This window comes from Mirounga angustirostris, unplaced genomic scaffold, assembly GCF_029215605.1.
Source record: "Mirounga angustirostris isolate CCGP_5_RB_7025 unplaced genomic scaffold, mMirAng1.0.hap1 SCAF_9, whole genome shotgun sequence".
Taxonomy (NCBI): Eukaryota; Metazoa; Chordata; class Mammalia; order Carnivora; family Phocidae; genus Mirounga; species Mirounga angustirostris.
In genome coordinates, this window is record NW_026991717.1 from 55,018,032 (window position 1) to 55,034,295 (window position 16,264).

The 16,264-nt window shown below is 36.1% G+C and overlaps 1 protein-coding gene across 3 annotated transcripts in view; it reads right to left on the reverse strand.

The window, feature by feature from the left end:
- GALK2 (galactokinase 2) overlaps nucleotides 1-16,264 on the reverse strand; it is a 114,298-nt gene that overhangs the window by 72,488 nt on the left and 25,546 nt on the right. For all 3 annotated transcript variants that reach the window (XR_010405021.1, XM_045900116.2, XM_045900115.3), the window contains exons 4-5: nucleotides 12,071-12,161; nucleotides 4,977-5,123 (exon numbers count right to left, since the gene is read on the reverse strand). Coding sequence is in view for 2 of the 3 variants with exons in the window: in XM_045900116.2 (XP_045756072.1) it covers nucleotides 4,977-5,123; nucleotides 12,071-12,161 (238 nt within the window). In the remaining variant the exon portion in view is untranslated. The remainder of the gene's footprint in view (nucleotides 1-4,976; nucleotides 5,124-12,070; nucleotides 12,162-16,264) is intronic.

The following is a 16,264-nucleotide window of genomic DNA, read 5'->3' on the forward strand; positions in this document are numbered from 1 at the left end:
GAATCAACTTGCCTTCCATCTGTACTTCCTTCCACAGCACTTGGCTCTGACCTTTCTTTACTCTGCTAAGTCATGCACCATCCTTCCACCTATTTTCCATCTTTGTATCTTGTCGTTTCAGGTTATTTATGTCTCCTTGATTTACCAAAGATGAAACCTATGCCTCCATTTTCTTGCTTTCCCTATTGTTTGGGGATGGTTTTTTTGAGAAAAGAAAAACAAGTGAGGGTTGGGGAAAGAAAAAGTAGATATGTTCTTTGTTCTGGCATCTTGAAACCAGAAGTCTCTAGCCTTTTCTATTTCATAGGTCTTTTTATTACACCATATTCTCTTCTGCCAGTTTCCTTCTCATTTATAATTTCGGTCTTCCAGAATTTCTGGGTGACTAGCCATCTTGTTTTAGTGGTTTCAGATATATAACATTTCATTTATTAATAAGTTAACAAATTCTGTATCTACTTACCATATCTCATTTGCAGTAATTAATATCTGCAATTTAACAAGGACTACTGGATGTACATATTAACTGGAAGGGAATTATTCATCAATTGGGAGAGATTAGTCACCGATCTCTTGTGGGACTTATCTTTCTTATCAGATAGGCTGGTTATTCTCTGTTTGCCTTTCTGCCCCTCCATTCTCACACTTCTCTGTACCCCAGAAGACTGACCTCTATGGACAACTCCCCTTGCCCATTCCCACTCACTGCCATTCCTACCCACTTCCCTCTTTCACTGCCTCATTGCATCTCTGGCAACATTACTCTACAGTCATAGCTCCTAAAGTATGATAGCTTCTGGTTTCACAAGGGAACTCTTCCTAGTTGGTTCCCCTGACCCTACTTGCATCTCTGTAAATAGTCTCTTTATTAAACTGTCTTCATTTATACCTGTGTGCCATTTGTTTCTTATTGGACACTGATTATCAGTTTTAAAAAATTTTTGAACTAGCTCTTCTCTAAAGTACATTGAATTCTTGCATTCTATGTCAACAATAGGCACTTAACTATAAAGACTCTGAGCAAATCAGGCTTCCTTTCAATTAAGATTCTATCTCACTACAGCAAAGAAACTCTCCTAAATAATGATGCTAAGCCCCTATGAAATATAAGCATTGTCAGTGCAACTTAGACTAACAGGGAAAGCTAGGATATACATATTGTTCCCTTTCGGCAATGGAGTCAGTTGGGTTTTTTTTAATGTTATGTTAATCACCATACATTACATCATTAGTTTCTGATGTAGTGTTCCATGATTCATTGTTTGTGCATAACACCCAGTGCAACATGCAGAACGTGCCCTCCTCAATACCCATCACCAGGCTAACCCATCCTTCCCCCCCCACCCCTCTAGAACCCTCAGTTTGTTTTTCAGAGTCCATAGTCTCTCATGGTTCGTCTCCCCCTCCGATTTCCCCCCTTCATTCTTCCCCTCCTGCTATCTTCTTCTTTTTTTTTTTTTTAACATATAATGTATTATTTGTTTCAGAGGTACAGATCTGTGATTCAACAGTCTTGCACAATTGCTGTGGAGTTAGTTCTGATAAAAGTATATTTACTATTTTTTATTCAAATTTTTAATTGAGGTATAACTAACATACTTATATTAGTTTCAGGTATACAACATAATGATTTGATATCTGTATATATTGTGAAATGATCATCACAATAAGTCTAGTTAGCAACCATCACCATACATAGTTATAGAATTTTATTGTCTTGTGATGAGAACCTTTAAGATTTACTCTCTTAGCAACTTTCAAATATGCAATGCAGTATTGTTAACTATAGTTACCATTCTGTACATTACATCCCATGATTTATTTATTTTATAACTGGAAGTTTGTACCTTTTGACTCCCTCTACCCATTTCACCCATCCCCCAACCACCACTCTGGCAACAATTAATTTGTTCTCTTACGTATTAGCTTGGGTTTTAAAAAAAAATTTTAGGGGCACCTGGGTGGCTCAGTCGGTTAAGCATCCAACTCTTGATTTTAGCTCAGGTCATGATCTCAGGGTTGTAAGATCAAACCTCACATCAGGCTCCACACTGGGTATGGAGTCTGCTTGAGATTCTCTCTCCCTCTGCCCCTCCTCCCACCTCTCTCTCCCTCTCTAAAAGAGATAACAATAAAATAAAACATTAAAAAAAATTTTTTTAGATTGCACAAGTGAAATCATACATATTTGTCTTTTCATGTCTGACATATTTCACTTAGCACAATGCTCTCAAGTTCCCTCCATGTTGTTGCAATTGGCAAGATTTCATTCTTTTTTATGGTTAACTAATATGTCATTGTACATACATACCACATTTTCTTTTCTTTTTTTTTTTTTTTTAAAGATTTTATTTATTTATTTGAGAGAGAGAGAACACATGAGAAGGGGGAGGGTCAGAGGGAGAGGCAGACTTCCCGCTGAGCAGGGAGCCCGATGTGGGACTCGATCCTGGGACTCCAGGATCGTGACCTGAGCCGAAGGCAGTCGCTTAACCAACTGAGCCACCCAGGCACCCCATACCACATTTTCTTTATCCATTCATCCATCAACAGATACTTAGGTTGTTTCTGTACCTTTACTATTGCAAATAACACTTCGGTGTACATAGGGGTGCGTATATCTTTTCAAGTTAATGTTTTCAATTTCTTCAGATAAAAGCCCAAAAATGCAATTACTGGAGCATATGGTAGCTCTATTTTTAATTTTTTGAGGAACATCCATACTGTTTTTCATAATTGCTGCACCAATTTACATTCCCACCAACAGTGCACAAGGATTCCCTTTTCTCCACATCTTCACCAACAACTACTTATTTCTTATTTTTTTGATACTAGCCATTCTGACAGGTGTGAAGTAATATTTCATTGTGGTTTAGATTTGCATTTTCCTGATGATAAGTGATGTTGAGCATCCTTTCATGTGTCTGTTGGCCATCTGTATGTCTTCTCTGGAAAAATGTCTATTCAGACACTCTGCCCATTTTTAATCATATTGTTTGTTTTTATGCTTTTGAGTTGTATGAGTTCTTTATATATTTTGGATATTAACACCATAGCAGATAAATAATTGGCAAATATTTTTTCCCATTCAGTAGGTTGCCCTTTTCTTTTGTTGATGGTTTCCTTTGCTGTGCAAAAGCTTTTTATTTTGATGTAGTCTCACATTTCAGTTTCATCTATATTCCTGATTCCAACAAATCACACCAAGGCAGAGACCTGGGTAAATCCTTGACTCATCTCTGTCCCTCATCCCCATACCCAATGACCAAGTCTTATTGATTCTGTCTGAGATGTACTTTAATTCTATGATCCAGGTCTCTCCATTCTCTCCACCATTTCCCTAGACCAAATCATTTCCCTACTACCAATACTGTTACTACCCTCATATCTAGATTTTATAATAGAGCCAAAGAGATCTTTCTAAAATATAGGTATGATCATGATATCCTCTTCCTAAAAGCCTGAAATGGTTTTACACTGCTATCAAGATAAAGCCCAAATTCCTCAACATGGCTTACAAGCCCCAGCATCTGGTCTCCTACCCTGTCATCCAAATTACTCCAGCCAAATTAAGCCCCTTTTGGTTCCTCCAACAATCTATGATCACTCTTACTCTAGATATTCCCACATAAGATTCCCTCCACTGATACATGCCTATTTATGTTGCCAGTGTTTTCATGCTATCACTATTTCTTGACAAACATCTACAAATCCTTGTGTCTCAGCTTAGATGTCCCATGCTCTCTAAATCTGCATTTAGTGTGCTCCCATAGCACACTACTTATCCACTTATCACACTCTATTATAGTTGCCTATTACTTATCTCTGTTCCCCTTTCAGATCATAAGCACTGTGAGGGTTAAAACTGGACCTATTATAGCTCCAATGCTTTGAATATTACCTGGTACAAAGTAGCCACTAAATAAATAATGGCTAAATGATGACCAAATGAATAAACAAATAAACCATTACATTAAACATAGTACCAGTGGAAGCACATTTCACATATGAACTTTTTTTCCCTTGCTTTCTTTCTTCCCAATAAACGAAAAACAAGTAAGTTGCCCTTCCCATCAAATAAGCCATAGCTTACGAAGGGCTAACCAATGTATACTTACACGTGACAGCCAAAGAGGACTCTGAGCCTTTGCTTTCTCCTTTATTTCTCTTTTTCCTCTTACATATAAAATTTTCAAACTGAAAGTTTAAACAGGCGAAGACAGACCAAGCATGTGGCTGACTTTCTCTTGATCTGCCTGATGCCCTCCCCAAACCATCTATAAATGTGGTAGTATATGTGCATGGGATAAAAAAGAACCTATGATAACATTTTGTTTGAACCAGAACTCCAAAGCATTAATTAAAGCTGAGCACACCTGCTCTGAACTGCAAAGTCAGAGATTTATGTGAACTTGTAAAGTTGAGGCTTTCTGACCTTTTGTAGGATTTATGTTTCCTTTAAATAAGCATTTCCTCTTTGTAATGCAATATTTTTTTTAAAGTTTATTTCAGTGACTAACCTGCTGGTATAAACAGATATGCTGTTCGGTTCCTTTATTGCCTGGTCTTTACCCTTTTTACCCAGTGCCTGTCAAATATTTAATTTAAGGTTTTGGTTGAAAATAAGCAGGTCCAACTATGAGGCCTACAATTTCTTGGGTCTAAACTGAACTTGTTAGTGAGGTGATCCAAAAAGATATCCATGCACTCAAACTCCACACTTAATGTAAGAACATAAGAGCATTTTAATACAGTTATTCACAGATCTGCTCATTATTTGCAAAGTTTCAGATACTTTATAGCAGTTTATCACAAGCAGGACTTATTAATTTGTTAGGTTACAGTGCCTGCCCATGTATAGAGTCCTTTCAGGTAAGACAGAGTTTTTAATCAAAGTAAGATGTTATAATTTTGAGATTCAGATACTAATGGCTTTAGAAAGAGTTCTGTGAGGCTAACACATTCAAGTTGGTTACCTTGGATAGGTTCATTCCCAGCACTGTGAGTGTCACCAAGCCAGCACAACAAACCAGAGCACTGGAGCTGGAGAGTCCAGAACTTGGTGGGATGTTTCCATCTACCAAGCAATTCATTCCAGTCAGGTTGCTAAGACCAAAGTGTTCCTAAGAATAGAAGGAAAAATAGTGCTAGTAACTTCAGTGTTGGATTCAAGGAGTAGCAAAACATTCTTTCATTCCCCAGAGAACAAACATTTATCAATGGACTTATTATGCTATTTATAGAAACTACTTGTGCAATTCAATTTAGTTGAGTCTATACATGACATTTCATTTAATGGTTCTTGGCCACAGGGTTCGGTAACCTGAAGATTATTTTTTACTTTGTTCAACAAAAAGCTATTGATCCATTTCCTAAAACTGCCTTGAATGATCTTTTTCTTGAACACTCATTGATTTGAACAAACAAAACAATTATAATTCAATTTCTCGAGTAGCAGGACAAGAAATACACAATATTAGTGAGGCAGGTTAAATCTCCATGTAGCACAGCCCAATACAATATGACTGTAAAAGTCTAACAGTAAGGATCCCTGAGGGGGTGGAGAGATAGAGAGGACTAGAAGATATATTTGAGCAAATCATAGCTGAGAACTTCCCTAATCTGGGGAATGAAACAAACATTCGTGTCCTAGAGGCAGAGAAGAACCCTCCTAAGATCAAGGAAAACAGGCCAATGCCCCAGCATGTAATAGTAAAACTTGCAAATCTTAGAACCAAGGAAACCACCTTAAGGGCAGTTAGGGGGAAGAGATTCCTTACGTACAGAGGGAGGAACATCAAAATAACGTCAGACCTATCCACAGAGACCTGGCAAGCCAGGCAGGCCAGAAAGGGCATATTCAGGGTACTAATGAGAAGAACATGCAGCCAAGAATACTTTATCCGGCAAGGCTGTCATTTAGAACAGATGGAGAGATGCAGAGCTTCCAAGACCGGCAGAAACTGAAAGAATATGTGACCACTAAGCTGGTCCTGCAAGAAATATTAAGGGGGGTTCTATAAAATGAGAAAGACCCCAAGAGTGATATAGAAAATAAATTTACAGAGACAATCTATAGAAACAAGGACTTCACAGGCAACATGATGACAATAAATTCATATCTTTCAATAATCACTCTCAACGTGAACAGCCTAAATGCTCCCATAAAACAGCACAGGATTGCAAATTGGATAAAAAGACAGGACCCAACCATATGCTGTCTACAAGAGACTCATTTTGAACCTAAATACATCCAGACTGAAAGTGAAGGGATGGAGATCCACCTTCCATGCCAACGGACCTCAAAAGAAAGCTGGGGTAGCAATTCTTATATCAGACAAATTAGATTTTAAACTAAAGACTGTAGTTAGAGCACAGAAGGACACTATATCATTCTTAAAGGGTCTATCCAACAAGAAGATCTAACAATTGTAAATATCTATGCCCCCAAGATGGGAGCAGCCATCTACATAAGCCAACTGTTAACCAGAATAAGAAGTCATATTGATAATAATATGTTAATTGTAGGAGACCTCAATAATCCACTCTCAGCAATCGACAGATCATCTAAGCAGAAAATAAACAAAGAAACAAGAGCTTTGAATGACACCCTGGACCAGATGGACCTCATAGATATAAACAGAACATTCCACCCTAAAACAAGAGAATACTCATTCTTCTCGAGCACACATGGAACTTTCTCCAGAATAGACCACATACTGGGTCACAAATCAGGTCTCAGCTGATACCAAAAGATTGAGATTATTCCCTGCATATTCTCAGACCATAATGCTTTAAAACTGGAACTCAATCACAAGAAAAAATTTGGCAGAAATTCAAACACTTGGAAGCTAAAGACCACCCTGCTCAGGAATGTTTGGGTCAACCAGGAAATCAAAGAAGAACTTAAACATTTCATGGAAACCAATGAGAATGAAAACACATCGGTCCAAAAACTATGGGATACTGCAAAGGCGGTCCTAAAGGGGAAATACATAGCCATCCAAGCCTCACTCAAAAAAATAGAAAAATCCGAATTCACCAACTAACTTTATACCTTAACGAACTAGAGAAAAAGCAACAAATGATGCCTATGCCATGCATTAGAAGAGAAATAATTAAGATTAGAGCAGACATCAATGAATTAGAAACCAGAAACACGGTAGATCAGATCAACGAACCTAGAAGCTGGTTCTTTGATAGAATTAATAAGATCAATAAACCACTGGCCAGACTTATCCAAAAGAAAAGAGAAAGGACCCAAATTAATAAAATTATGATTGAAAGGGGAGAGATCACAACTAACACCAAAGAAATAGAAACAATTATTAGAAATTATTATCAACAACTATATGCCAATAAACTGAGCAACCTGGATGAAATGGAGGCCTTCCTCGAAACCTATAAACTCCCAAGACTGAAACAGGAAGAAATTGACAAGCTGAATAGGCCAATAACCAGTAACAAGATTGAAGTAGTGATCAAAAACCTCCCAAACACAAGAGTCCAGGGCCTGATAGATTCCCTGGGGAATTCTACCAAACGTTCAAAGAAGAAATAATACCTATTCTCCTGAAGATGTTTCCAAAAACAGAAACAGAAGGAAAGCTTCCAGACTCATTGTATGAGGCCAGCATTACCTTAATCCCCAAACCAGGCAATGACCCCATCAATAAGGAGAGTTTCAGTCCGATATCGCTGATGAATATGGATTCAAAAATCCTCAACAAAATCCTACCTAATAGGATCCAACATACATTAAAAGGATCATCCACCACAACCAAGTGGGATTTATCCCCAGGATGCAAGGGTAGTTCAACATTCAAAAATCAATCAATGTGATAGAACACATTAATAAGAGGAGAGAGAAGAACCTCTCAATTGATGCAGAAAAAGCATTTGACAAAATATAGCATCCTTTCCTGATTAAAACTCTTCAGAGCATAGGGATAAAGGGAACATTCCTCAAGTTCATAAAATCCATCTATGAAAAACCCACGGTGAATATCATCCTCAATGGGGAAAAGATAAGAGCCTTTCCCTTAAGATCAGGAACACGTCAAGGATGCCCACTCTCTCCACTATTGTTCAACGTAGTACTAGAAGTCCTAGCAACAGCAATCAGACAACAAAAAGAAATAAAAGGTATTCAAATTGGCAAAGAAGTCAAACTCTCTCTCTTTGCAGATAACATGATACTTTATGTGGAAAATCCAAAAGACTCCACCCCCAAATTACTAGAACTCATACAGCAATTCAGTAATGTGGCAGGATACAAAATTAATGCTTCTTTTCTCCAAAGAAGAAAAACAAATGGCTAACAGGCACATGAAAAAATGTTCATCATCATTAGCCATCAGGGAAATTCAAACCAAAATCACATTGAGATACCATCTTATACCAGTTAGAATGGCAAAAATTGACAAGGCAAGAAACAACAAATGTTGGAGAGGTTGTAAAGAAAGGGGAACCCTCTTACACTGTTAGTGGGAATGCAAGTTGGTAAAGCCACTTTGGAAAACAGTGTGGAGGTGCCTCCAAAAATTAAAAATAGAGCTACCCTATGACCCAACAATTACACTACTGGGTATTTACCCCAAAGACACAGATGTAGTGAAAAGAAGGGCCATATGCACCCCAATGTTCATAGCAGCCATGTCCGCAATAGCCAAACTGGAAAGAGCCAAGATGCCCTTCAACAGATGAATGGATAAAGAAGATGTGGTCCATATATACAATGGAATATTACTCAGCCATCAGAAAGGATGAATACCCAACTTTTACATCAACATGGATGGGACTGGAGGAGATTATGCTAAGTGAAATCAGTCAAGCAGAGAAAGTCAATTATCATACGGTTTCACTTATTTGTGGAACTTAAGGAATAGCATGGAGGACATTAGGAGAAGGAAGGGAAAAATGAAGGGGGGGACATTGGAGGGAGAGACAAACCATGAGAGACTATGGACTCCAAGAAACAAACTGAGGGTTTTAGAGGGGAGGGGGGTTGGGGGATGGGTTAGCCTGGTGATGGGTATTAAGGAGGGCATGTACTGCATGGAGCACTGGGTGTTATATGAAAACGATGAATCATGGATCACTACATCAAAAACAAATGATGTATTGTATGGTGACTAACATAACATAAAATTAAATTAAATTATAAAAAAAGAACAAGAGGCTGTTATAAAAATAGAATATAAAATATTTTTATATATGATGTCTGTAATTTGCTTTAAAATATAAACTTCCTTAAAATACTAAGCAAATGTTAAAAAAAAGGGATAAAGTAAATGCAGCAAAATGTTAGGAAGTGTTAAAGCAAGGTATAAACATCCATTATAATGTAATCTTTACTTTTCTGTATATAAACATTTGAATACTAAAAATTTAAAATAACTAAAAGTTATTCTGTTAGAATTAGAAAACAAACAAAAAAACTAACGATGTATTGTATGGTGACTAACATAACATAATAAAATTAAATTAAATTAAAAAAAAAAAGTCTAACACCAAGCAGGGGCTTGTTTCTATTGAGTATTTCTTCAGAAGTTTCTCTGAAGAAAAAGTGTTCTCAACCTCTTCAGTTCCATTTTACTTATGGAAAAACCTACACACCAAAAGATTAAAAAATTTTTCCAACATTACATATAGGGAGCTGGGGATAGGACCCAGGTCTCTGATTTCTGGTTGAGAACTTCTCCACTGCAGTCAGAAACACAGGCCAGCATACTGTCACTATGATTTAATGTAAGTCAGCTATATGAGGAAATCCAGATTTTTACTAGAGTTTATAGATACAGTTAAGCCATATGGTAGCTTTCAAGACAGCCAAATTAGAATTCAGCCACAAATGAGAACACAGACTCTAAAAGTAGAGAAACCCTTATTTCTACAATTAGGAAAACCCAAAGAAATAATGAGACTCTGATCTAAAGATGGATATCTCTAGGATACTTAGATGAGTATCTAGGATGACACTTAAGATGATATTATATCATAATTAACCTTTGTGGTTTAGGATTAAAAATAAATTCAAGGCCACCTCCTCAAGAAAAAATACCATCATGTTTGCAAATTACTCAAACAGCTCAGGACCAAAGTACAAAATACTATTATATTACATAATTATGCATTTCATCATACATATTATTCTAGGGAGAAATTTCAATAAACTAGTTAGAATAACTAAAGTAACAACAAAACTCTGCAAATTAAAGGCTGTTTTTTTTCCTTAATTTTTTTGTCCTTTTTTCCTATGTTGGCAAAACTCACACACCACAAAAAAAGAGATTCTGTTGGATGTACTTCTCTTCTTGATTTCAAGTCATCTAAAAATTTCCTTTCCAGAAATACAAACAAATTTTAAATTGAAACACTGCTGCTGCCAATGCCCTTTCATACAGAACATCAGACAGCTTGTTTAAAAAAAAAATCCTTGGAGAATGCTATATATTTAATCATAAACTGATCCACAGTGTATCTTGAATGTGAATCATACTTACAAACTTATCATGCAATGTTTAAATTAAAATGTACAACAGATTCAAAAACGTAAATGGATTTTGCCAAATTCTGTAATAGCTCTATCCCAAAAGGATAACATGTTCAATTTAATATAAACAGATTATCCTCTGATATTTTCTAGTATTTGAATTTGAAGTTTTCTAAACAGGATAACATTTAAATTACTTCTCTGCCAAAAATTCGCTGTACAAACCTACTTTTGCACATTAAGTTGTCAAACCAAAAAAGAAAGCTTTAAGACCTCAAATTCTCAAAAACAACACAAAGCAACAAGCAGTATTTAGGTCACTTTACCCATTTGCTATAAAAGGCATGTTGCTATAAGGAAGATCAAATTGCATTTGCCAGGCAAATCCTTCCAAATACTGTAATTCCCACTAATGCATATGATAAGCCAAATAACTTGAAGATTTAAAAGCTGCCAATACCTCTTCCCATAAGTTATTACCATGTGTCTTGATGAAAAAGAAAGAAAAATAAAAAAGAGAAAGAAAGAAAAGAAAGAAGGAAGAAAAAAGGAAAAGAAGGAAGGAAGGAAAGAGAGAGGAAGGAAGGAAGGAAGGAAGGAAGGAAGGAAGGAAGGAAGGAAGGAAGGGAGGGAGGAAAAGAAAAGAAAAGAAAAGAAAAAAGAAAAGAAAAGAAAAGAAAAGAAAAGAAAAAAGGTGAAGGAAGGGAGAGAAGAAATGAATGCAGGAACTCTAAGACCAGAACCACCATAATTCGAGTGCAGGACTACACATCAGAAATAAATGTGATGCTTTCCTTGAATGGATAGGTCACTGAGTCCTAGGCTACTTGTGACAAAGCTTCAGATAGGACCACCAGACAGTAAGGAACACAAGCTCTCTAAAACATGGATTTTAACAAATCAAACTGATTTAGCAAATCAATTTTCTTTTTGTCCTTATACTTTTTTTAATTTGGAGAAAAAGTAGAAATATTTCATTATCTTATTCTTGCCCATGACATTAGAGATGTTCCCGATAATTATTCAGTGTTTCTAAGGAAAATACTTATTCTAATAAACTTCACTACATCTTTTTTTTAACCCCATCTGAAGTGGTAATAACAATATTAGCTGTTTATTTATTGAATGCTTACTATGTGTCAAGCACTGTGTAATCCTTGTAACAACTCTTTGCTGGATAGGAAAGACATCATGATACAGATAACAAACCTGACAAAGAGGTTGAATTAACACAGCTAAGTAGAGCTCGGATTCAAACCTAGGGCTTCTGACCAAATCCTACTACAGTATATACCTACATATGATTAGAACAAATATATTACTAGACTGTATCCTTCAAAAGAAAATTTGAACAAAGATTTTAAAAAGAGAAAGATTTTCGTCAGATGCAACTGATTTATGAACAGCCACTACTGCCCCCTGTGAACACCACTAATATGCAAATTAGCAATATAGAATAGAAACATGAGTTAGCATTGAAATGTGACAAAAAATACATTGTAAATAAAATAAATCTTGATATATAATACACATTATAAGTTCAACAGCTAGTAGTTGATTTATAAACCGATTTACCTGAATTCCTTTAAATCCACATAGGAAATAGTTGTGCCACAGAGGCTTGGTTTTGTCAATCTGAATATTATTAGCACTAGTACTGAAGTCCCTGCAAAAACAAGACACCATTAATTTAAGTCTAGAGGCTGCAAAAACCCATGGCTGCAAAATCAATGGCTGACTGCTGCCATCTTGTGCCATGAGAGTGATACTGAAATTTCATTCTCCATTTATTTTCATCAATGTACTTCATAGTTTACCCAAAAACAACAAACATCCCCACATGCTAAAAGGTAAGGGAAGTTGTAGTGACCTTAACAATTAAACTACTTCCGACTGACCCTTTTTATTTCCTGAAACAGAGAGGAACCAATATATTTCAGCATAATCTACACTACTTTTTATTTCATAATGGTCCTTGTTAAGCTGATATAAACCACATAAATGCTTATCCTTGGGGTTTGCTGTTTGACATACCTCTAACTGTAACAGTACTCAAAGCCTTCTCTTCCCACACTCTTTGCCACCCATCCAATTTTACCATCTGCATGGTTTAAGAAGATGGAAAAAACAAAACAAATAATGATGATTCTAATGGATCATAACTCGTTGAATAAGATTCCATGAATCTATACTGATATAAATTAACAAACAAAAAAACTACCTAAATGAAGGAGAAGGAAAACCTCTTCCTTAGAGCAAAATGTCAAATAATAGAAGTAGAAATGATGGAAATCAAAAAATCACTATGTGGCAAACTCCATGATAACTGTTTCAGGAAAGAATCATCAATGGATACTAAAGTTAGGGAGTAAAAATTTGATAAGAAACAAAATATTTACATAGACTCAAAGTATTTCCCCATCAGATACTTACCGCAAAGGGAAAAAAATGGTAACTTTATGGCAAAGAAATCTGGCAGACATCACCTTAACCAAATGACCAAAATTAACAACACCAATAAAGGACATCATGTGTCTCCTTGATATCATGAACTGAGAACATATCAGTTGATGTGTGGGAATTCTTTGTATTATTTTTGTGAGTTCTTTGTAAGTCAAAAATTATCTCAAAATGAAAAATAGATAAATAGGTTTCTAAATCAGGCAAAGGGCAAAATGTGGAATTATGAGAAGACCTAAATATGAGAAAGGAGGAGGGGGTCAATTAAAAAGTGAGGAAATAGGCAACATTCCCCATATTGACTGAATGCTCTTCACATAGTTTACTAAATACCTATTATATGCCAGTCACTGTAGTAGGTGCCCTCCATGCATTATCTTAATTCAAAAACATGGACACAGTATGTCCTAAGAAAAATATTTAAGTATGCAAGGTATTCATAGGAATATAAAGGTAAAAGGCAAAGGGCTTATCTTTTCATAAGCTAGCTGAGTCAACATGAACACAAATTATGATCACACACTACTGTCACGTGATGGTGTATAATATGGAATGGGATATGAGACCAAGAGGGCATCATCTCTATAAACAGCATATTAGAGTGAAGAGGGGAGGTCTTCCCAGAGGCTCAGAGTGGTTTAGTGACTCTCCAAGCACACACACAGTATAACTCCAGCTCACAAGCATTTTACTGTCATCTACAGAATTTAAAATATATTGCTCACAGTCAACAAGAGGTCACAGAATTTGGAAAGCAGATAAAATTATGTTAGCAAAACTAATCAGATTCTGTTCCTAGCTAAAGCAAAGATCTTGAAAGTCACCACAAAGAAAAGAAAACCAGGAAGCAGTCAGGGGTGGTGGTATATTGAAAAAAGTAGAGGAGGAAATTTGTACAGATGCAGAAAGCTACATGAGAAATACCAAAGAAAACGCTGAAAAGTTCCAGTTCCTACAAATTAGAAATATAGCTTAAATACGTCATAGAAAAAACTTCCCTTTGATTAGTTATTTCATGTCTGTTCTTTCTAGCATCCCTGTCTTGCCTCTCTGTCTTACCATTTTCTAAGATTCAAAAACAGGCACACATTTTTCCACCAATTCCTAGATTGTATTACCCATCTGCTTTCTCCACTCTTGCATCCATGTTGCAGAATGCTAGGAAAAAAGTCCTGAAAATGAGCAGTTATGACTTTTACATTGGTAATTTCCACCTATATATTTTATTCATTGATTCACTTGTTCTTCCAACAAACATTTGCCCAGTGTCTACCCTGTGTGTGCCAGGCACTGGGCTAGATCATTTACAATAACAATATCATTAAAAAATAAATAGAGAAAAGTTTGAGAAAAAATGTGCAAGACAGATATCTTACAACAACAAACTATTTCTGAGAAAAACTGAAGAAGACCTAAATAAATGGACAGATATACCATGTTCATGGATTGGAGGAGTAAATACTGTTAAGATGTCAGTTCTTCCCAAATTGATCTCTGCACTCAGTACAACCCCAATAAAAATCCCAGCATGCTCTTTCATAGAAGTTGAATAGCTGATTCTAAAATTAATAAGGAAATACAAAAGATCTAGAGTAGCCAAAATGAATTTGAAAAAGACAATCTTAGAGGTCTTACACAACCTGATTCCAGGACTTCTTATAAAGCTACAGTTTTCAATAGCAAACCACATTCACCAATACATTAAAAGGATATCCACAATAGCCAAACTATGGAAAGAGCTGAGATGTCCATCAATGGATGGATAAAGAAGATGTGGGGTGTGTGTGTGTGTGTGTGTGTGTGTGTGTGTGTGTACACAATAGAATATTACTCAGCCATCAGAAAGGATGAATATTTACCATTTACATCAACATGGATGGAACTGGAGGGTATTATGCTGAGCAAAATAAGTCAATCAGAGAAAGACAATTATCACAGTTTCACTCATATGTGGAATATAAGAAACACCACAGAGGATCATAGGGGAAGGGAGGGAAAACGGAATGGAAAGAAATCACAGAGGGAGACAAACCATGAGACTCTTAACTATAGGTAACAAACTGAGGATTGCTGGAGGGGAGTTTGGGGGGGGGGATAGGGTAATTGGATGATGGGCATTAAGGGGGGCACGTGATGTTATGCACTGGGTGTTATATGAAACTGATGAATTGTTGAACTGTACATCTGAAACTAATGATGAACTATAGGTTGGCTAATTTAAATTAAAAAAAAAAAAAGGATCATTCACCACAATCAACAATAAATCAACAATAAATCCCCATAGGATTTATTCTGGGCATGCAGGATGGTTCAATACTTGCAAATCAACGTCATACACCACATCAACAAATCGAGGATAAAAATCATATGATCAACTCGAAAGATGTAGAAAAAAGCATTTGACAAAATTCAACATCTGTTCGTGATAACAACTCTCAACAAAGTGGGTTTGAGGGAACATACCTCAACATCATAAAGGCTATAAATGAAAAACCCACAGCTAACACCATACTCAATGGTGAAAAACTGAGAGCTCTTTAAGGTCAGGAACAAGACAAGGATGTCCACTATCCCCACTTTTATTCAACGTAGCACTGAAAGTCCTATCAGCAATCAGACAAGAAAAAAGAAATAAGAGGCATCTATATTGGTAAGGAAGAAGTTAAACTGTCACTATTTGCAGATAACATGATGCTATATATAGAAAACCCTAAAGACTCCATCAAAAAACTATTAGAAGTAATAAATGAATTCAATAAAGTTGCAGGATACAAAATTAATACCCAGAAATTGGTAACACTTCTATACACTAATAATGAAGTAGCAGAAAGAGAAAGTAAGAAAACAATTCCATTTACAATTGCACTGAAAAGAATAAAATACCTAGGAATAAACTTAACTAGGGAGGTGAAAGACCTATACTCTGAACTATAAACCACTGATGAAAGAAACTGAAGACAATACAAACATATGGAAAGATATCCTATCCTCATGGATTGGAGGAATTAATACTGATAAAATGTCCATACTACCCAAAGCAATCTATAAACTCAATGCAAACCCTATCAAAAAACCAAAAGCATTTTTCACAGAACTAGAACAAATAATCCTAAAATTTGTATGGAACCACAAAAGATCCCAAATACTCAAAGCGATCTTGAGAAAGAAAAACAAAGCTGGAGGTATCACAATTCCAGATTTCAAGATATACTACAAATCTGTAGTAATCAAAACAGTATGGTACTGGCATAAAGACAGACACATAGATCAATGGAATGGAGTAGAGAGCCCAGAATTAAACCCACACGT